General features: G+C 34.2%; 2 protein-coding genes across 2 annotated transcripts; one reads left to right on the forward strand and one right to left on the reverse strand.

Moving 5' to 3' along the window:
* Window positions 1–739: 739 nt before the first annotated feature.
* LOC116029832 (B3 domain-containing protein Os12g0591400-like) lies at window positions 740–13,052 on the reverse strand. Its single transcript, XM_031271872.1, has 4 exons — window positions 12,918–13,052; window positions 11,480–11,795; window positions 2,244–2,395; window positions 740–1,069 (listed from the first exon to the last, which is right to left on the reverse strand). Exons 1-4 carry the CDS (start codon window positions 13,050–13,052, stop codon window positions 740–742), a joined length of 933 nt encoding a protein of 310 aa, XP_031127732.1.
* A 7,667-nt stretch (window positions 13,053–20,719) lies between these two features.
* LOC116029833 (putative late blight resistance protein homolog R1B-17) lies at window positions 20,720–22,539 on the forward strand. The gene is made up of 3 exons (XM_031271873.1): window positions 20,720–22,032; window positions 22,213–22,294; window positions 22,387–22,539. Exons 1-3 carry the CDS (start codon window positions 20,720–20,722, stop codon window positions 22,537–22,539), a joined length of 1,548 nt encoding a protein of 515 aa, XP_031127733.1.
* Window positions 22,540–22,782: the final 243 nt, after the last annotated feature.

The raw sequence follows: 22,782 nt of genomic DNA on the forward strand, positions 1-22,782 counted from the left end.
AAACAGTCTTGAATTGGCCTTCATGTTGGGAAACATCTCATGGTATGATAGCTCTTTCAGCATGTGCTGCATCGAAATTAAAACAACAAAAACTTGTTCATATATTCCATTTTCCAAATATTTAATAACTTATTGGGAAACATCTGATGGTATAAACTTCATCGACAAAGTAAATAATCTTGACACATGTTAAGCCATCCACACCCATTAAATTTTGGGTATTGCAAAAGTATGTGGAAAAAGAAAAAATTAATAACTGCCATATATGTGGCTACAAGTCCTTTTTCTTAAATGAAATTTCTTAATCATTACTTTTATTTGTTTTAATTATTTATTTATAATACTTTATTGGTAAATAATAATTTATTAATATGTTAATTTGATAGTGGAGTTAGTTTTGAAAGATGATAGAGAATTGAATGGATGAAGAGTGAATAGTGAATAATTGCAAATTTTGTGATGTGGCATTTTGAAAGTGAGAAAAGATTGAATGAGTGCGGATAGCCTTAGGTTCGTGTCTAGGGAGGGGACATAGACCAATGCAGAAAATAGACAATATTAGATGCACACAAAATATTACATATGTTTTTATTATGTAGATTCGTTTGATTAATTTAGTAATTCATCATATTCTCTTGTACGTGAAAAATTAACTAGTTTTTCGAATGTAATTTCCTTTCATTTGAAATGCCAACAAAAAATAAAAAAAGAAGAAAAAAATATTTTGACTTTTTTAAATTCATAAATGTGTACCTGGAGTGGTTGAAGGCTTATCATGATCACTTTCTTCATTAGAATTTTGAATAACACCACAGTCCCACACCTTCTCCAGTCCATCTTTGTTAAAAATTTTAACATCAAAGTGCATGTCTCCAAGATATGTATAGAATACAACTTCACCAATGTAAAGATCATTGTCTTCATAAAATGTCTCCCAACCGTCGCTAAAAAATGTGCCATCTCTCTCTGTTCGTACATGAACCCTCCATTCGTGACCCGACGGTCGCCTCAAAGTTGCAATCTCACCTAACCATTTCCCCAAGAGCTTAACAAACTGTGTTGGAATCAGCTTCAAAATGGCAAAAACAATGAAAAAGTTACTGCTAATTAAATAAATTTGTTGTATGGATATTTATTTTTTCTATTTTTTTGTTGTCATGATAAAATTATATAATGACATAAAGTGAATAGATACACATTACAAATACATATCAAACCACAAATAACCAAATAGAAATGTTGTACCGTGCAAACCAACAATAACAATATCCCGTAGAAAAAATAAATGACTAAATATATATATATACATATATATATATATATATATAGGATAGTTGTAGAAAGAACCAATCCTAGGCCACAACTCAAACTTTTCTACAATAATAGTAGCCCAAAATGTTAAAACGTTTTTGAACATCTTAAATATATGTCACCCAACGCAGTCCTCCTATAACCCTCTCTTAAAATAAATTTCTCATCACCCTAAAATGCTAATCCAGTCCCAAAACAAATACCTTTTATGATCCATTCAATGGTTCAAGTAACATTTGCATCCTCCATGGCTACTAGTTAGATTTGTAACCTAAAACAAACATTGTTCGACACTACTTCCTTCAACTTCATCCCGAGCTAATCCCTATTATTCTAGATCAATGACTTCAACACCAAAACTAAGAGATCTTCCTCTTGAACAACAATACTGAGTATAAATTCAACAAGGTACCACTAATCCTTCATAACAACCAATAAATCAATCTATAATCAAAAATCCACATCTTTCAAAATCATATTCTAAAAGTATTACCCTATTCTCTAAAATCCTAGATGTATCAAACCACAAAAAAAAAAAAAAAAATTTAAGAGTGAAAACTCAGCAATGATTCTCTAGCCCTTCCTGCCCATCACTAAATCTTCAAGTCAAAACCACATATGTCAGCACCACATTCTTAAACTTTAACCCTAACCTCTAAAATGCTAGATCTACCACTTCACAAAAAAAAAATTAGGTGAAAACGTGACAAAGTTTCTCTAGTACACGATGACTACCATAAGATCTCCAAACAAAAATCCATCGATTCAAACACAACGTATTCCAACTTGAACCCTACTATATACCATGATAGATATACCCCTTAGCTACCAAAATCAAATGAAAACTCAATAAAGAATCTTTATGACAGTAGTTCTTTTTTATGAAAAATTAAATTAAAGAAAAATGTTGTGAATGATTTGTATATAATTACCTTTTTCTCCTTGTCGTCATTCCCTATAGTTTGAGAGATATGAAAATCGTGAATTACAAAACTATCATAAGGGCTTTTGATCTTTCTGTTGCTTGAAGATTGACTTTCCGCTTGATCCTTAATTAGGTTTTCCATTTTCTCCCCCTTGCACGCTATGATAAACAACAATAAAATAAAATAAACAATAATATAATGCTTCTAGGATTCTTAATTTAGGTGTGTGTAGATATATAGTGGCGGAACCAACGCAAGTGGAGGCAGCCCAAGCTCATTTAATGCACTTAATTAAATTCCTCTCATGATAATATTGAAAAAAAATTTCCAACAATCAAATTACTATATGATGTATATTATAATATTACAAAAAATATTACTATATTATGTTAATGTATGTAAAATTCCAACAATAAAACTACAATATGATGTATATTATAGTATTCAAAAAAATATTACTATATTATGTTAATGTATGTAATTAAATTCCTCTCATGATATATTCAAAAAATAAAAATTCCAACAATCAAATTACTATATGATGTATATTATAGTATTAAAAAAATATTACTATATTATGTTAATGCACGTAATTAAATTCCTGTCATAATAATATTCAAAAAAAAATAGAAATTCTAACAATTAAATTACTATATAATGTATATTATAGTATGAAAAAAATATTACTATATTATGTTAATACACGTAATTAAATTCCTCTCATGATAATATTCAAAAAAAATTCCAACAACCAAATTACTATATGATGTATATTATAGTATTAAAAAAATATTACTATATTATGTTAATGTACGTAAAATTCCAACAATAAAATTACTATGTGATGTATATACACGGAAATAGTGATTATGATTCCATTCCTTATTATACACGGAAATTAATGTAATATTTTAATCAATTCCATTCCTGTATGAATATATTAATCTTGCGTATTTTTAATATATATATATATATAGATTACTATATGATCTATTTGGTACTATAAGAACAATAACACATTAAAAATATTACTATATTATTAAATTCTCTCATGACATTAATGTAATATTTTAATCAATTCCATTCATGTATGAATATATTAATCTTGCGTATTTTTAATATGTATATATAGATTACTATGTCAATGTACGTAATTAAATTTCTCTCATGATAATTTTAAAAGAAAAAATTCCAACAATCAAATAACTATATGATGCATATTATTGTATTTAAAAAATATTACTCTATTATGTTAATGTACGTAATTAAATTCCTCTCCTGATAATATTTAAAAAAAAATCCAACAATCAAATTACTATATGATGTATATTATAGTATTCATTAAAAATATTACTATATTATGTTAATGTACGTAATTAAATTCTCTCATGATAATATTCAATAAAATATTACTATATTATGTTAATGTACGTAATTAAAAACCTCTCATGATAATGTTCAAAAAAAATTCAAACAATCAAATTACTATATGATGTATATTATAGTATTCACAAAATATATTACTATATTATGTTAATGTACGTAATTAAAATTTCTCTCAGGATAATTAATCAAGTCCATTCCTGTATGAATATATTAATCTTGCGTATTTGTAATATATATATATATATATATATATATATATATATATATATTACTATGTTAATTTACGTAATTAAATTCATCTCATGATAATTTTAAAAGAAAAAATTTCAACAATCAAATTACTATATGATGTATATTATTGTATTCTAAAAAAATATTACTATATTATGTTAATGTACGTAATTAAATTCGTCTCATCATTACAAAACTCTATATCCACAATTACATAACTTTGTATTAACAATTTCAAACTCTGTATTCAACAGTATAACACAATTTTTTAATTTATATAACAAAATTGTGAATATAGAGTTCAAGAATTGTGAATATTGATTTTGTAATTTTGTATATTGAGATCTAAAATTGTGAATATAGAGTTCTAAAATTGTGAACATAGAGTTCTAAAATTGTGAGTATGGACCCGGTCCACCTTGCAAGGTGGACCCGGATCCATAGCATAATTTGCGGATGTTAGCAGCTTCGTATTAGATAGATTATTTTGGATAGAAAATTTTTTGATCATAAAATAGTTTATTTAAAACCTAAAACAAAATATTTGATTTTAATAGCATTTAACCTAAAAATATTTATGATTGAAAATGAAATTTTAATTTTGTAAGTATTTGTATTAAAATAATATCGTTTTGTAAATATTTGTATTAAGGCTGAGAACCCAAAGAAAAATAAATTAATGTAGGGTTGAAATGACTAGACACAAAGAATTTTTTTTTTTAATATGAGAATGCGAAATGAACATTATATCTTTGTCGCTTTTCTCCCCTCATCATAAGAGATGAATAAGCTAAGGTTGCTTATAATTCCTACAATTTATTTGACTTTTTTAAAAATTTTATTTTATTTTACAAATTCCAAAGGATGATATATGATTGCCACACCATTCTAATTGGAAAAAGATGGGCTAAAAGAGACAATTATACTTTTTGACCGAGATTAGATATATATCTTTGATTTTTTTTTAATAAAACTTCAATTTCTTTGATAATTGTTTCATCATTTCACTAATATCTTTTTTAGCAACACCATATATTTAATTTAAGAGCCCAATGGTCAAGGGGCCCTAGCATTTAGCTTTGTAAAAATATTGGGTGCACCATATTGTATAGGTGTTATACATCAATGATAAACGAGCAAAGTATACAACGCACCTACTTGAAACACACCCAAATTTAAAGTCGAAACATTTCATAAAAGCAAGCTGCGATATTTGTTTGATTGAAATATGAAATTCGAACGAGGAAGCAAAATATCATTTTGAAACATATGGGGTGCTACCGCCACGTTTAGACTACCAACCAGGCCCAAACGTACATGCTAAAAGGGTTCTATCTATCTAAAACATTTCAGCATAATCCAAAGAGCAAATCTACAATTCTACAACATTAAACAACTTCAATAATTCTAATGCACAAGTAATTTTATACAACCCGAAAGAGTTACTGTAACACCCCGAATTCTAGTACTAGAGGCTAGGTAAATTTTAAGCTTACACAGTAGAAAACACCCTGAATTCTAGTACTAGAGGGTAGGTAAATTTTAAGCTTACACAGCAGAAAATAGATCAAAAGATACTAATTAAAACAGAGTTTAAAGTTTAAAACTAGCAAGCAGCAGAAAATAGATAAAAAGATACTAATTAAAACAGAGTTTAAAGTTTAAAACTATAAAGCATCTTACAGGGAGTGCTACCGCCACAACTACGGTAACTCGGGTTGCTGCTACTGCTAAATTTCAAAAGTGTTATACATCAATCCAACAGTAAGGGTTCTAAAACAGTTAGTGGTCACTTGAAAGTCAAATAAGTCTTCCAATTGTATGGGTTCTAACACTTTTAAAAATATTTTCAATCTATATATTGGAATTGCTCAGTGACTTGCTTGTTGAATGAATGCAGGGAGAAAGGAGCTGGAAAGAAATACTGGAAGGTGGACTGTTGAATCATAGAAGGGTGAAGAATGGGAATAAGGAGCTGCACATAATAAAAGATCAAGGGGGGCTAATACCAAGGGTAGGTTATCCTTAAGATCAGAATGGGCTATCACAGGTTGTCACTTGCTGGCAGTTTTGTAGTAGTCCATGTAACTGGGGGGGGGGGGGGTTGCTTGCTTGTGTGTGGGAGTGCTCTTTGTTAACTTCTTGCAGGTGGAAAAATGGAAAAGAAGAACAGAAAATAAAATAAAATGGAAAATGGATTGTGAAAAGAGAAAGAAGGAAAAGAAAAGCAGGATAATGAGCGCTATTGCTCATCATGTGTACTATGTGACTGGCCCCGGTAAAATACAGAGCTCTGTACGGGGTTTAGTTGGTGCATGTGTTGAGGGTAGTGGCTTGAGGTTCATGTGCTAGCATTGCTTAGGGTGTTTGCGTTGAATAGCTACGTTGGATAAAACTACAGGGCTCTGTACCACGTATGCTAGTAGGCACCCTAAGGGTGCTGACGGTAATAATGTGTTTACCGGTATATTATTTGAGTATTTGAATGTTTGAATACAGTATTGAGCGTAGTGCTCAGTGTACAAGTGAGTTCAGTATGTATTGTCTAAGTTCCCGTGTCCTCCTTTGAACAAGTGTTGTGAGCCTTTTTATCTCCTTCAACTCAGTAACGGAGCATTAATGCCAAGGGCTGAGAAGCCGTTGAGCATTAATGCCTTGGGCTGAACGTTGGGTGTCAATGCTGAGGAGCTTGAACGTTGAGGAGCTGAACGTTGGTCATCAATGCTGAGGAGCTGAACCGTTGTGCATTGATGCTGAGGAGTGAGGTGTCTTGGGTAGTTTGAACGGCAACTGTCTTGGACAAGGTCTTGCCAATGGTTCCGGGTCGGGTGCTGCTAGCCTGATTACTCTGTCACCAGTCCCCCCACTCCCTAGCCAACGAGAATGATTGAGGTGGTTTGGGAGTAATTAAGTGTCGTCTAAAAATTGTTATTTTATTTTATTTATTTTTTTTTTTTGAAGAGTGGCCGAGGTCGGGCCTCGGCCATGGGTGTGGCCGAGGTCGGCCTCGGCCATGGGTGCCGAGGTCGGCCACCTGCCATGGGTGTGTCCGAGGTCGGCCTCGGCCTTGAGTGTGGCCGAGGTCGGCCTCGGCCTTGGGTGTGGCCGAGGTCGGCCACGCCTTGATCCAGTTTCAATTTTTTTTTTTTACGTTTTTGCGTGCGAGCTCACCTCGACCGATCGAAGGTCCGATCAAAGGTCCGCTCTCCCGTCAGGTAGCTAGCAAGATCAGATCTCGTGCCGGCCTTAAGAGATTAGAGTGTGGTGTTTTTTGAATCCAAGACGTTTTTGCGTGCGAGCTCACCTCGACCGATCGAAGGTCGGATCAAAGATCCACTATCCCGTCAGGTAGCTAGCGAGATCAGATCTCGTGCCGGCCTTAAGAGATTAGAGTGTGGTGTTTTTTGAATCCAAGCTTTTGGCTGGGCTTAGAAAAACACTCTCCCGTTGGGTAGCTAGCGAGATCGGATCTCGTGCCAGCCCTAAGGGACTATAGTGTGGTGTTTTTGAAATCAAGCATCTGGCTTGACCCAGGAAAACACTCTCCTGTCAGGTAGCTAGCGAGATCGGATCTCGTGCCGGCCATAAGGGAATAGAGTTATTTTATTTGTTATCATTGTGGCCGAGGTGCGGGACCTTGGTCACAGTGGCCGAGGTACGGGGCCTCGACCATGGCCGAGGTGATGACCTCGGCTAAAATTAGCCGAGGTGAGGACCTCGGCAAAATGGCCGAGGTGATGACCTCGGCATATTTGGACCTCGGCAAAATGGCCGAGGTGATGACCTCGGCATATTTATTGGTCGGCAAAATGGCCGAGGTGATGACCTCGGCATATTTATTGGTGACCAAAATGGCCGAGGTGATGACCTCGGCATATTTATTGGTGACTTTGCTCGGGGAGGTGACACCACTCACCGCTTGAGGAGGTGATGCTGCTTGAGGAGCAACGCCGCTTGAGGATGTGAAGTTGCTCGAGGAGGTGACACCACTCACCGCTCGAAGAGGTGATGCTGCTCGAGGTGGTGACTCTGCTCGAGGTGGTGACTCTGCTCGAGGTGGTGACGCCGCTCGAGCAGGTGACACTGCTCGAGGTGGTGACGCTGTTCGAGGTGGTGATGCTGCTCGCGGTGGTGACACTACTCGTGGAGGTGACGCCACTTGAGGAGGTGACGCTGCGTGAGGAGTAGCGCCACTTGATGAGGTGACACCAGCTTGAAGAGGTGACACCCGCTTGATGAGGTGACGCTGCTTGAGAAGCAGCGCCACTTGATGAGGTGACACCAGCTTGAAGAGGTGACACCCGCTTGATGAGGTGACGCTGCTTGAGGAGCAGCGCCACCTGATGAGGTGGCCGACTTCAAACCAAGTGTTGGCCGAGGTGGTGACACTGCTCGAGGTGGTGACGCCGCTCGAGCAGGTGACACTGCTCGAGGTGGTGACGCTGTTCGAGGTGGTGATGCTGCTCGCGGTGGTGACACTACTCGTGGAGGTGACGCCACTTGAGGAGGTGACGCTGCGTGAGGAGTAGCGCCACTTGATGAGGTGACACCAGCTTGATGAGGTGACACCCGCTTGATGAGGTGACGCTGCTTGAGAAGCAGCGCCACTTGATGAGGTGACACCAGCTTGATGAGGTGACACCCGCTTGATGAGGTGACGCTGCTTGAGGAGCAGCGCCACTTGATGAGGTGACACCAGCTTGATGAGGTGGCACGAGGTGACGTCGCTCGTGGAGGTGACACCACTTGAGGTGTTGACGTTGTTCGAGGTGGTAACACTACTCACCGCTTGAGGAGGTGACGCTGCTTGAGGAGCAACGCCGCTTGAGGAGGTGAAGTTGCTCAAGGAGGTGACACCACTCACCGCTCGAAGAGGTGATGCTGCTCGAGGTGGTGACTCTGCTCGAGGTGGTGACGCCGCTCGAGCAGGTGACACTACTCGAGGTGGTGACGCTGTTCGAGGTGGTGATGCTGCTCGAGAAGTAGCGCTGCTCGAGGAGGTGACGCTGCTTGAGGAGCAGCAAGTAGTGTCACTTGAGAAGTCCACGGCTTGGATGGGAGTAGTGTTCACTTGATAACGTCACTGCTTGTAAGTCCACTGCTTGGATGGGAGCAGCGTTCACTAGGTAACACCACTGCTTGTAAGTCCACTAATGGGAGCAGCGTTCACTGGGTAGCGCCACTACTTACAAGAGGTGAACGTACAAGTGAAGGAGGCGGACGCACTTGAGGAGGAAGCGCCCATGGTTGTTGTTGAGTTGGCTACGGAGATCACCCTTGCGGTGATCTCCCACGAGGTTACTGTTGAGCTGACCACGAAGGTCACCCGAGGGGTGACCATTGTTCACTCGATAAGAACCATGAGAGCTGCTGGATCCGTGGTGACCATTGTTCACTCGATGAGAACCATGGGAGCTGGATCTGGATTGCACCATCGACAGTGATGAGATGAGCTAGGTGTTTTGTGATTTGTGAAAAGTGTGGCTTGATGAGCAAGAGGCGAACGCCACTTGATGAGCATGACACTGCTTGAAGAAGGCGATGCCATAGAAGTGTTTATGATGTGTGAAGTTTGCCTGAGATATGATCTCGGCTCTCAATGAAAGCACCAATGACGGTAATAATGTGTTTACCGGTATATTATTTGAGTATTTGAATGTTTGAATACAGTATTGAGCGTAGTGCTCAGTGTACAAGTGAGTTCAGTATGTATTGTCTAAGTTCCCGTGTCCTCCTTTCAACAAGTGTTGTGAGCCTTTTTATCTCTTTTAGCTCAGTAACAGAGCGTTAATGCCAAGGGCTGAGAAGCCGTTGAGCATTAATGCCTTGAGCTGAACGTTGGGTGTCAATGCTGAGGAGCTTGAACGTTGAGGAGCTGAACGTTGGTCATCAATGCTGAGGAGCTGAACATTGATGCTGAGGAGTGAGGTGTCTTGGGTAGTTTGAACGGCAACTGTCTTGGACAAGGTCTTGCCAATGGTTCTGGGTCGGGTGCTGCTAGCCTGATTACTCTGTCAGGTGCGTCTCATTGCTTGGGGTGTCAACCGGATGGCTTCTCCCTTACAAAAGGCAGAGCTCTGCATAGGGGGAAGTTGGGGGACACCTTTAAGGGTGAGGGCACTTTAGTGGTTGATAGGTGGATAAGGGGCATCGGTCCCACACTTTGTATGGGGCAATGTTCCATTTTGATGTTCTAGATTTTGCATGTGAATAGACTGTGGAAGGGTGGAAGGGAACCCATAGAATTGTAAAAGCTTGTGGTAAGTGATGCTTTTGATAGCTTGTTTTGATTGAAAGGATAATTTGTACTTGGCGAATTAGCTAGGCTTGATTGATGTAGGCAACTTTGCCACTCTTTGTGATAGGGCCACTTTTGGGTCCATGTATGAGATATTGTTTTGAGATGATATAAAATGACAAGGTTGTTAAAAAAAAATCTATATATTGGAGAAATAAGGGGTTTTTTTTTTAATCAAAATACCTTTATACATTAAGAAACTTCATTAACAAGTGATGACTGATACAATTCATTTAATATCAAGATTTTTCCACGAACAAAGAACCATTTTCTCAATGGAGTCGTTATCAATGGTTTATCATATGTAGAGTTGGATTTATTCTATAATTAGAAACTCTTCATTATTATTTCTTAAAATTAGACATTACATTCTTTCTCATTTAGACTCCTTAACATTGTACTCAATTTTCCTCTGTCATACAGAGTTCTTGACAAGTAGATTTTCTATGTAATTGATAAGAATTCCGGAGTAAAATTCAAGAATACAATAATTGTCAACACAAAAGTAAAAACATTAATAAATACCATCATTCAGTGAACTTTCCCTATCCAAACATTTTGTTTCAAATTTCTTAAAAGAGTCTTGCATTGGCTTTCATGTTGGGAAACATCTCATGGTATGATAGCTCTTTCAGCATGTGCTGCATCGAAATTAAAACAACAAAAACTTGTTCATATATTCCATTTTCCAAATATTTAATAACTTATTGGGAAACATCAGATGGTATAAACTTCATCGACAAAGTAAATAATCTTGACACATGTTAAGCCATCCACACCCATGAAAATTTGGGTATTGCAAAAGTATGTGGAAAAAGAAAAAATTAATAACTGCCATATATGTGGCTACAAGTCTTTTTTTTAAATGAAATTTCTTAATCATTACTTTTATTTGTTTTAATTATTTATTTATAATACTTTATTGGTACATAATAATTTATTAATATGTTAATTTGATAGTGGAGTTAGTTTTGAAAGATGATAGAGAATTGAATGGATGAAGAGTGAATAGTGAATAATTGCAAATTTTGTGATGTGGCATTTTGAAAGTGAGAAAAGATTGAATGAGTGCGGATAGCCTTAGGTTCGTGTCTAGGGAGGGGACATGGACCAATGCAGAAAATAGACAATATTAGATGCACACAAAATATTACATATGTTTTTATTATGTAGATTCGTTTGATTAATTTAGTAATTCATCATATTCTCTTGTACGTGAAAAATTAACTAGTTTTTCGCATGTAATTTCTTTTCATTTGAAATGCCAACAAAAAATAAAAAAAGAACAAAAAAATATTTTGACTTTTTTAAATTCATAAATCTGTACCTGGAGTGGTTGAAGGCTTATCATGATCACTTTCTTCATTAGAATTTTGAATAACACCACAGTCCCACACTTTCTCCAGTCCATCTTTGTTAAAAATTTTAACATCAAAGTGCATGTCTCCAAGATATGTATAGAATACAACTTCACCAATGTCAAGATCGTTGTCTTCATAAATTGTCTCCCAACCGTCGCTAAAAAATGTGCCATCTTTCTCTGTTCGTACGTGAACCCTCCATTCGTGACCTGACGGTCGCCTCAAGGTTGCAATCTCACCTAACCATTTCCCCAAGAGCTTAACAAACTGTGTTGGAATCAGCTTCAAAATGGCAAAAACAATGAAAAAGTTACTGTTAATTAAATAAATTTGTTGTATGGATATTTATTTTTTCTATTTTATTTGTTGTCATGATAAAATTATATAATGACATAAAGTGAATAGATACACATTACAAATACATATCAAACCACAAATAACCAAATAGAAATAATGTACCGTGCAAACCAACAATAACAATATCGCGTAGAAAAAATAAATAAATAAATAAATAAATAAATATATATATATATATATATATATATATATATATATATATACACACATATAAATACATAGGATAGTTGTAGAAAGAACCAATCCTAGGCCACAACTCAAACTTTTCTACAATAATAGTAGCCCAAAATGTTAAAACCTTTTTGAACATCTTAAATATATGTCACCCAACCCAGTCCTCCTATAACCCTCTCTTAAAATAAATTTATCATCACCCTAAAATGCTAATCCAGTCCCAAAACAAATACCATTTATGATCCATTCAATGGTTCAAGTAACATTTGCATCCTCCATGGCTACTAGTTAGATTTGTAACCTAAAACAAACATTGTTCGACACTACTTCCTTCGACTTCATCCCGAGCTAATCCCTATTATTCTAGATCAATGACTTCAACACCAAAACTAAGAGATCTTCCTCTTGAACAACAATACTGAGTATAAATTCAACAAGGTACCACTAATCCTCCATAACAACCAATAAATCAAAAAAAAAAAAAAAAAAGAGTGAAAACTCAGCAATGATTCTCTAGCCCTTCCAGACCATCACTAAATCTTCAACTCAAAACCACATATGTCAACACCACATTCTTAAACTTTAACCCTAACCTCTAAAATCCTAGATCTACCACTTCACAAAGAAAAAAATTAGGTGAAAACTTGACAAAATTTCTCTAGTACACGATGACTACCATAAGATCTCCAAACAAAAATCCATCGATTCAAACACAACGTATTCCAACTTGAACCCTACTATATACCATGATAGATATACCCCTTAACTACCAAAATCAAATGAAAACTTAATAAAGAATCATTATGACAGTTGTACTTTTTTATGAAAAATGAAATTAAAGAAGAATGTTGTGAATGATTCATATATAATTACCTTTTTCTCCTTGTCGTCAATACCTATCGTTTGAGAGATATGAAAATCATGAACTTCAAAACTACCATAAGGGATTTTGATCTTTCTGTTGCTTGAAGATTGACTTTCCGCTTGATCCTTAATTAGGTTTTCCATTTTCTCCCTCTTACACGCTTTGATAAACCACAATAAAATAAAATCAAATAAACAATAATAAAGTGTTTCTAGGATTCTTAATTTAGGTGTGTGTAGATATATAGTGGCGGAACCAAGGCAAGTGGAGGCGACCCAAGCCCATTTAAAATTATTAGTTTAAAAAATGTATCGAGTGATAGGTTTAAAAGAGATTTTTGATATTTTTATGGCTAAAATGGAAATTTTTTAAAGATTCAGAACCGGAAGAGAAACAAATAAAGTTGGCGATTAAAAGCAAAATTTCTACTAAAATTTTGTGACTAAAACGTTCAATAAACCCCCAATATTTATATGAGAGGGTTTTGTTCGGTGATTGGATAAAATTGGAATTTCAAATAGGTTGACATTTATTAGCTAATTACTTATTACTAAAAGATCTTTTATTATAATTCGGCATATTTGGCAATAATAATTTCTTTCTTAAATTAAACAAATGACAATGAAAAAGATAAAACTATTGTTTGATAAGTGATACTGTTGGCAATTTGACATAGATAATGAAATAAAGGAAAATTGCACTTTTAGTCATTTAGGCTTGAAGATTGACTTTTTCCTTGATTGTCAGTGAGATTTTCTATTTTCTACTTATTAGTTATTACACCGTAACATAGACCACAATAAAACAAAAACAAAAAAAATATATAGTGTTTGTACGACTCTTAATTTATGTCTTTGTAAATTATTTAGGGAAATTAGGGAAAATTTTTTTTTAGAGAAATTAGGACAATTTTTTTTTTTTAGGGAAATTAGGGCAAATAACATTTAGCCAAGTAGAAGCTACAAACTACAAACTCTTCCTCTACATCCTTCATCTTGCTTCTCCCAACCAAAGCATAGCAACAACTTCACCATTTTATCTCAGAAACACAACAAAGAACCCACATAAATACATCATTTCAATATCATATACTAGAGGATGGAATGGGGGAAAGGAAGAATAAAGTTACAAGTCTTGCGCCTAGGGTTTGGAGAAGAGAAGCTCAAATCTAGAAGAAAAATTTAGAGGGAGAGACTTACGTGAGAGAAGGAGAGGAATTGTGGGCTGCAAATTGAGAACGAAAATGACGAAGACATGAGTAATGCTATTTATATAAGTAGGGTTTTTTAGGGTAAAATTGTAATTATTAAAATTTAGGGTAAAAAATACTGGTTAGAGATTTGGACTCATGATAAATTATTAGACTTAGGAATATAAAATATATTTGGCCTCAAACTTTGATAGAGTATTATAGCCGGTTGTTATGCCATGGACCCTGGTCCACCTTCTAAAATTGTGAACATAGAGTTCTATAATTGTAAACATAGAGTTCACAATTACAAAACTCTATATCCACAATTACATAACTTTATATTAACAATTTCAAACTTTGTATTCAACAGTATATCACAATTTTTTAATTTCTATAACAAAATTGTGAATATAGAGTTCAAAAATTGTGAATATTGATTATGTAATTTTGTATATTGAGATCTAAAATTGTGAATATAGAATTCTAAAATTGTGAACATAGAGTTCTAAAATTGTGAGTATGGACACGGGTCCACCTTGCAAGGTGGACCTGGATCAATAGCATAATTTGCGGATGTTAGCAGGTTCCTATCAGATAGATTATTTTGGATAGAAAATTTTTTGATCATAAAATAGTTTATTTAAAACCTAAAACAAAATAATTGATTTTAATAGCATTTAACCTAAAAATATTTATGATTGAAAATGGAATTTTAATTTTGTAAGTATTTGTATTAAAATAATATCGTTTGGAAATATTTTGTAAGTATTTGTATTAAGGCTGAGAACCCAAAGAGAAATAAATTAATGATAACAATTAAAATATAAATTCCTACAATAATTGATAAAGTGACCAAAAAGTGAAATATTTATATGGGAGACTTTAATTTTGTTCATTGATTGGATTAATCTGAATTTGAAATAGGTTCATAATTATTAGCTAATTCTCTATTGCCAATAGAAATTTAAAAAAAAAATTGTTGAAAAAAAATAATTCTTAAATTAAGTAAATAACAATGAAAAAGATTAAATAAATGTTTGATAAAATTGCAATAGTACTCTCTAGTCTCTAATCAATCACCATGGTACTCTCTAGTCCTCCACAACAACAATGAAATCTACTAAAATCCAAAATCAACATCTTTATACACTTTTAATACTATTGGTGATATTCTAATACTTTACCGTGCACGTTTTAACAATATAATGTGCATTTATTTTTAAATATTGAGAAGAGCAATTTACAATGTTAACAGCTACACAGTAAACTTGACGAAAATGCTATCATCCGTTCAATTTTTTTAATTGTAAAGTTGATATTGGTTCATAGTTTTAGGTGTTCTCATTTGATCAAAGACACACACACACGGAGGCTTTCGTTCAAGTGAGAACCACGCACTCATTAGATGAGAACCTGCGGATTACTATATAAATGCACAAAATCTATAACATAAATGCACAAAACCTATGACATAAATGCACAAAACCTATGACATAAATGCACACAATCTAATTTTTAAAATACACCATGCACACAATCTACCCGGAACTAGATTCTATGCATTCGTATAGTAGATTCTATGCATTCATGTTGGTTCTCACGTTCTCACCTAAGAGTTGATTCTCATTTGATCATTAATCTCTCTCTCTCTCTCTCTCTCTCTCTCTCTCTCTCTCTCTCTATATATATATATATATATATATATATATATATATATATATATATATATATATATAAATCTGTTCGAATGTGATCGTGCCTTTCCGTGCGGTTGGTGCGGTTCACACCACTCAATATTAGAAATTGCACCACTCAATGTTAGAAAACGCACCACAATGAAAATACACAAAACACCCAAAAACACACCACACACCCAAAATAATGCACCATATAACTCCACTGCCCCTAATGGTGTATTTGCTAACACTGTGTGGTGTATATTTGCATACCTAATGGTGTGTTTTCTAGTGATGCGTACCGAATGATGCATATTTGAGTGATGCACTTTCTAACATTGAGTAGTGTGGATTTGTATACATAGTGGTGAGGCCGCACTGACCGAACGTTAAGGGGCGGCAACACCTGATTATGACCCTATATATATATATATATATATATATATATATATATATATATATATATATATATATATATATATATATATATATATATATATATATATATATATATATATATATATATATATATATATATATATATATATATATATATATAAAAGAACAAATAAAGTATTTTTATCACTTTCTTCATTAGAATTTTGAATAACATCAAAGTCCCACATCTTCTCCTGTCCATCTTTCTTAAAAATGTAACATCAAAGTGCATGCCTCCAACATATGTATACAATACTAATGTCAAGACCATTATGTTTATAAAATGTCTCCCAATGGTTACTAAAAAATGTGCATGTGCATATGTGAACCCTCCATTGGGGACCTGATGGTCAGCTCAAGGTTGCAATCTCACCTAACAACTTTCCCAAGTGCTTGACAAACATCGGTGGAATCAACTTCAAAATGACAAAACAATGAAAAAGTTACTGCTAATTAAACAAGTTTGTTGTTTGAATATTTCTTTTTTCTATTTTTTTTGTTGACATGTTAAAATTTTATAATGACATAAATTGAATACATACACATTAAAAATAAATATCAAACCAAAAATAACCAAACAGAAATGATATAGCATGCAACCCGACAATAAAAGTATCTTGTAGAATAAATAACAACAATATAAATACGAGGTAGAAAGAACAGACTCTAAGCCACAACTCAAACTTTTCTACAACAAAAATAGTACAAAATGTTAGAAACCATTTTGAATATCTTCAATATAGGTCACCCAATGCACTCCTCCTACAACCCTCTCTTAAAAATAAAATTTTCATCACCCTAAAATGCTAATCTAGTCCCAAAACAACTACCCTTTACGATCCCTTCAATGGTTCAAGTAACCTAATCCATGTTATCCTAGATCAATGACTTCAACACCAAAACTAAAAGATCTATCTTTTTAACAACAATATTGAGTATAAATTCAAAAATGTATCACTAATGCTCCATGACAACAAATAGATCGATCTATAATCCAAAATCCACATCTTTTAACACCATATATCCTAAAACTTTTACCCTATTCACTATCATCTTAGATGTATCACACCACAAAAAAAAAAAAAACAAAACAAAAAAAAAAACAAAACAAAACAAAACAAAAATTAGTGAAAATTAGACAATGCTTCTCTAGTCCTTCATGACCATCACTAAATCATCAACTCAAAACCACAAAAACTAAGTGAAAACTTGATAAAGTTTCTCTAGTCCCGGATGACCACCAAAATATCTACAAAGAAAAATGCACTTATTCAAAATCAAATGAAAACTCGATAAAGAATCTTTATTACAATAGTTGTTTTTTATGAAAAAAGGATATTAAAGACGAATGTTATGAATGATTCATATATAATTAACTTTTTCTCCTTGTCGTCATTCCCTATAGTTTGAGAGATCATGTACTTCAAAAGTATAAGTGGGTTTGATCTTCTTGTTGCTTGAAGATTGACCATCCCCTTGATCCTTAGTTAGCTTTTCCATTTCCTCCTTCTTACAGGCTGTCATAGACCACAATAAAATAGAATAAAATAAATAATAAATTGCTTGTACGATTCTTAATTTTGGTGTGTGTAGATATATAGTGGCGGATCCAAGACAAGTGGAGGTGACCCAAACTAGGCATGTGCATCAGTCATATACGGGCGGATCAGATTTCTTAATCGGCCATCCGATCAGTTTCTACCTTAAATTTTTGTCACCTGCCCCTTTAATTTTTTTTATGTTATACCCAATCGGATATTCAATTTGGATTACGATTACCCAGTTTCAGGTTTCGGTTTGTATTTGGATATTATTAAAGTAATTATAGAATAATTTTTTTTTAAAAAAAAAGGTAATAAAAAACCAAAACAAAATACTATTTTACTTTACAAATACACTAGCATAGAGCAATTCGGCCTATTCTAGTGAAAATAAGTAAATAAGTAACATTAAAGTTAGAACTTGCAATCATAGCAAATACAATTACACAAATTTACCACTTATAAACAAAAACATATAACAATTTTACAACAAGAATCTAAGTTTACTTCAACAAAATATTAAGTTAAACTCCAGTCTTAAGTGAGTTAAGTCTTTCAGTAGTCAACAATCAACATGCAGCAGCAAGCTAGCAGTCAGCAGTTCTACACCTAACACTATTCTTCTTCCTGTTAATATGAAAACTTAAAACAATATTAGGCAAGTGTAAATAAGGAATATTTGCTAGATGTCCTTAGAAAATTGTCCACCTAGAAGGGATCTAAAACCTAGGACAAGAAACAAGAATAAACCTCTTGAACCCCTAGCACTCAGCAAACCTAAAAAGGGAGCTCTTCTATGATTATCATATCACATAAGGCCCTCCTAATGGCCTCTTAATTGAAGACTCATGTACCCAAAACTCCCGCAATAGCCTCTATTCCAGAGGTTGAAACAGTATTGAATGTGAGTAGGGACTGCCTTGTATCCTTTGAATGAGGATTTTTAAGGCAACCCAGATTACTCAAAGATGATTTGCCATGTTTTTTAGATTCACAGGCAAACAGTTTTGTATAGTAAATGCACTTACCTTTAATCACTTTCCCCTCAAAATCTAGGATCTTTTCAATGTGATCCCAGACTTTGGATCTAGACTCAATTTCCTTCATCTTCTTAGCGGCAAGAACAGTATGGAGTTACTGTTGCAAAAATCCCGTCAATGCGCCGATTAATCCCAGCCTAGGCGCTAGGCCCTAGTCGACCGCCTAGCGTATCACCTTAAATGGTGGTTTACGCAGCTAGCCGGCTAGGCGACCGTCTAGGCCGCATAAGTTCCGCCTAGACCTCTTAGGCGCCGACTAGACCTCCTAGGCACCGACTAGGCCGCCTAGTCAGCCAATTAACTATTGTTCTTCTCTTTTTAATGGGTTATTTCACTCAAAACAACATTGTTTTGAGCAAAGTAACCCTAAATTGTACAAATTCTAGATGGTTTTAGGTGAATATTTAATCACCACCTAGGCGTCCTAGACGCTAGGCGCTCCCCAAGTGCCTAGCGATTTTTTTAACCATGGTAGGAGTGACCATAGGCTATTGAGTATCTATCTCAATGCCTTGGATTTGTACTCCTTATTCATCAACTATTGAGGTTCGAAAAGGTCCAGCCACACTGATGCTTTGATTGCTCTCATCTATAAGAAAGGGCAATTGTGTATCAGAGTTATAGTATAATAGATTAACAGATTAACAGTAAAAGGCTTCCACCACATAAAGATTACAAATTTACTTCCATAATTAGGATTCAGGAAGACAGAATTGCCTAAAAATTAAGGCTCAACAGTCAACATATAATATATTACATACACCATACACATTCACTTCCATAATCAGGAATTCATGTATTTCAGAATTCATCAATTTATGGAAATGCCCACAAATTAGGGCTCAACAGTCAACATATAACATATTACATACACATACACATTTACTTCCATAATCAGGAATTCATCATCTTTTGGAAATGTCCACAAGTTAGGACTTCCACCACATTATTCAACAGTTCAATAACAGAAATCATCATTCGTGGGTTGGAATCGCTAGCTTGCTCTATATGAAGAAGTGAAAAACAACAAAACAAAATTATTTGGCCCTACAATTTTGCCTTAATAGACTCCACCCTCCTAGTAATTCAAGTTAAAATTGACCAAGCAAGAATACAAAATATGAATGTCGTTTTGGACCACCTGGAAGGTGAATTTAGTTCATGGTATAACAGTTGTATTCATATATATTTCTTAGTAAAGCATGTAATAAAAAGATTCAATTCTGTCAAGATCTTGTGGTCTAGTAGCACCCGGTTGCACTTGCATATGAAAGGGAGTGGTTAGAGCCTTAAGTACAAAATTTATTTTATTATAAAAATTGTTAGAAAATAGTGTGTATTCTCAATTATAACTATCTACAATGTTGGTAAGGTTATAACATGAATAAAAATAATTATATGTTAGTGTAATAATATGAACCGATAACTTGTACAATTTAATTTATTCAATGTACAACGATAAAACATTTTCAAAGTTACTATCTTTCATTTTTACTTTTCCATTTATTACAAATTTGTTTTTTGAAGAAGAAAATTTATAAGTACATAATGGAGTATTCTGCTAATTATTTAGTATTTTTAACTTATTCATTGCAAAATATTTCCTAACATTTTAATAATAACAACAACAATAATAATAAGAATAATAATAACAACAACGATGATGACATTTTGTATTTTATATTATTATTATTGTTGTTGTTGTTTAAAGTTTCCAATTTATGGCAGCTCATTCTCTAAAAGATACATTTGTATTTCCTACAAAGTAAAAAATTTAATATTAATTTATATCCTTTTTGTGCCAACACTCTTCTCCTTTGGTCACGTCCCTTATCAAGTGCTTTGCATCTCATAATTTTATCACTTCTTTACTTTAACCAAACCCTGTAATTGTAGACATAATACAAGCTTTTCCAGATCAAAATGATACCAAACATCTCTACTCCAGATAATGATATAATTGTGGGTTTCAAGAAGGAAGAAAAAACTATCATAAAACATCTCATTCGTGGGTCAAAGGAGAGAGAAGTTATTTTAATTACTGGCATGGGCGGATTGGGAAAGACAACTTTAGCAAGGAGAGTGTATAAGGAGAAAGCTGTAGTCAATCACTTTCACAAGCGTGCCTGGTGTACTGTTTCTCAAGAATATGATTGTAAGGACTTGTTGAACAAAATATATAATCAAGTTTGTAGCAAGGTGGCAGAGACCGAGATTGATAGTGTAGCCGAAAAGCTTCGCAAAAGCCTGATGGGATTGAGATACCTTATAATGTTGGATGATATTTGGAGTGTGAAAGTATGGGAAGAGTTGAATATAGTTTTTCCCTCATGTGACAATGGAAGCAGAATTATTTTAACAAGCAGACAAGAAAGTGTGGTTTCTGATGCCAAACTTATTTGTCTTCCTTTCTTCACTATTGATGAGAGTTGGAAATTATTGGAAGTGAAGTTATTTAAAGGGAAGGGATGTCCTAAAGAGCTTGAAAATGTTGGAAGAGAAATATCTAATAAATGTAAGGAATTGCCTTTGACAGTTGGTTTGATAGCGGGTCTTCTTGAAAAAGTTACAAAGAGTGAGCAAATGTGGCGTGAATTTCTTCTTACTCTAAACTCCCATGTTACTTTTGCAGACGGAATACAAAGCAATGATGCGATAGAGCTTAGTTACATGTATTTATCAGATCATTTGAAACCATGCTTACTTTACTTTGCTTCATTCCTTGAAGATGAAAGAATTGAAGTTTCAAAACTAATAGAACTATGGATATCTGAAGGATTCATCATAGGAATGACAGAGAAAGGGAGAGTAGAAGATGAGGCAGAAGATTACTTAAACCAATTGGTTAGAAGTAACCTAATTATGGTGTCGGGAAAGAATTATGATGGTCGCATCGTATCATGCATGGTTCATGATTTGGTACGTGACTTTTGCTTAACAAAAGCTAGAGAAAAAATTTTCTTAGAGATAATTAATATGGAAAAGGAGTGGGATCCAACTCTGAAGTTTACCCCATATCGAATATGTTTCCATATGCATTCGACATCTGATAATGCTTCTGAATTGGTACCACGGAATTCTTCTATTCACACAGTTTTAGTTTTCCATTGCTATACGCCCTTTTATAATGCCTCATGGATTGCTAAAAAATTTGAACATCTCACAATCTTGGATTTAGAGGCAATCCGTGTGTACCAATCATTTTTGTCTGAAGTTAGCTTACTAACTCATCTAAGGTATCTAGCTCTCGAAGTAGATGGAGATGAAAATGATGATGCACATGATGTCTCACCATTATTACTACAGAATCTCAAGTGTCTCATAACATTAAAGTTGCGATTATATAAGGTTCATTTCACAATTTTTTTTGGGAATATGAGTACATTGAGACATATGATTATTACTGGTGGTGTCAGTTGCAATAAGTCTTGCATGGAGAAATCAAGATCAGTTATGATTGAAGCAATTCCTGCTTGTTCAAAAGAATTGCAAACCTGGGTTTTCCTCTCACTCCAATGCATCAAGATTTCCTGAGAAAGCTTCCCTGCCTTGAGCAATTAGTTTTGGGAAATTGTCGGCGCTTAAAACAGATGCCTTCTAGTTTTGATGATGTTTCAACATTGAAAAGGATCATTGCGTTCAATTGCAATCACTCTGTTGGCTCTTGGCTGGACAACATTAAGAAATCTGCATGGGATATAGGAAACGAGCAACTCGGAGTCGAGGAGAGACTCTGTAAGTGAAATTAACTATCTTAATTATTCTTCACTTTAATTTTCTCATTATCATTTTTGACTTAGTGTTTAAATTGGCATGTTTGTACAATATAATGAACACAAAGTTGAGTTATATTATGATTCATTCATATAAAAACTTTCATAAAAGCATGGCTTTATACATCTTGTGGCTTTCATCATATTATTTCTCTCATGATAGTATATGTACAAACCACTTTTTTTTTTTTTTTTTTTTTTTTTTTTTTTTTT

The sequence above is a fragment of the Ipomoea triloba genome, chromosome 9, assembly GCF_003576645.1.
Source record: "Ipomoea triloba cultivar NCNSP0323 chromosome 9, ASM357664v1".
NCBI lineage: Eukaryota > Viridiplantae > Streptophyta > Magnoliopsida > Solanales > Convolvulaceae > Ipomoea > Ipomoea triloba.

Coding starts and splice junctions, on each gene's coding strand:
- LOC116029832 (XM_031271872.1), bottom strand. CDS start 13,052: ATGGAAAACCTAATTAAGGATCAAGCGGAAAGTCAATCTTCAAGCAAC. Junction 11,796..12,917: donor TTGACGACAAGGAGAAAAAG/GTAATTATATAT, acceptor GCCATTTTGAAG/CTGATTCCAACACAGTTTGT. Junction 2,396..11,479: donor TAAGCCTTCAACCACTCCAG/GTACAGATTTAT, acceptor TGTTTATCATAG/CGTGCAAGGGGGAGAAAATG.
- LOC116029833 (XM_031271873.1), top strand. CDS start 20,720: ATGATACCAAACATCTCTACTCCAGATAATGATATAATTGTGGGTTTC. Junction 22,033..22,212: donor AGCTTACTAACTCATCTAAG/GTATCTAGCTCT, acceptor TGGTGGTGTCAG/TTGCAATAAGTCTTGCATGG. Junction 22,295..22,386: donor CAAAAGAATTGCAAACCTGG/GTTTTCCTCTCA, acceptor CGCTTAAAACAG/ATGCCTTCTAGTTTTGATGA.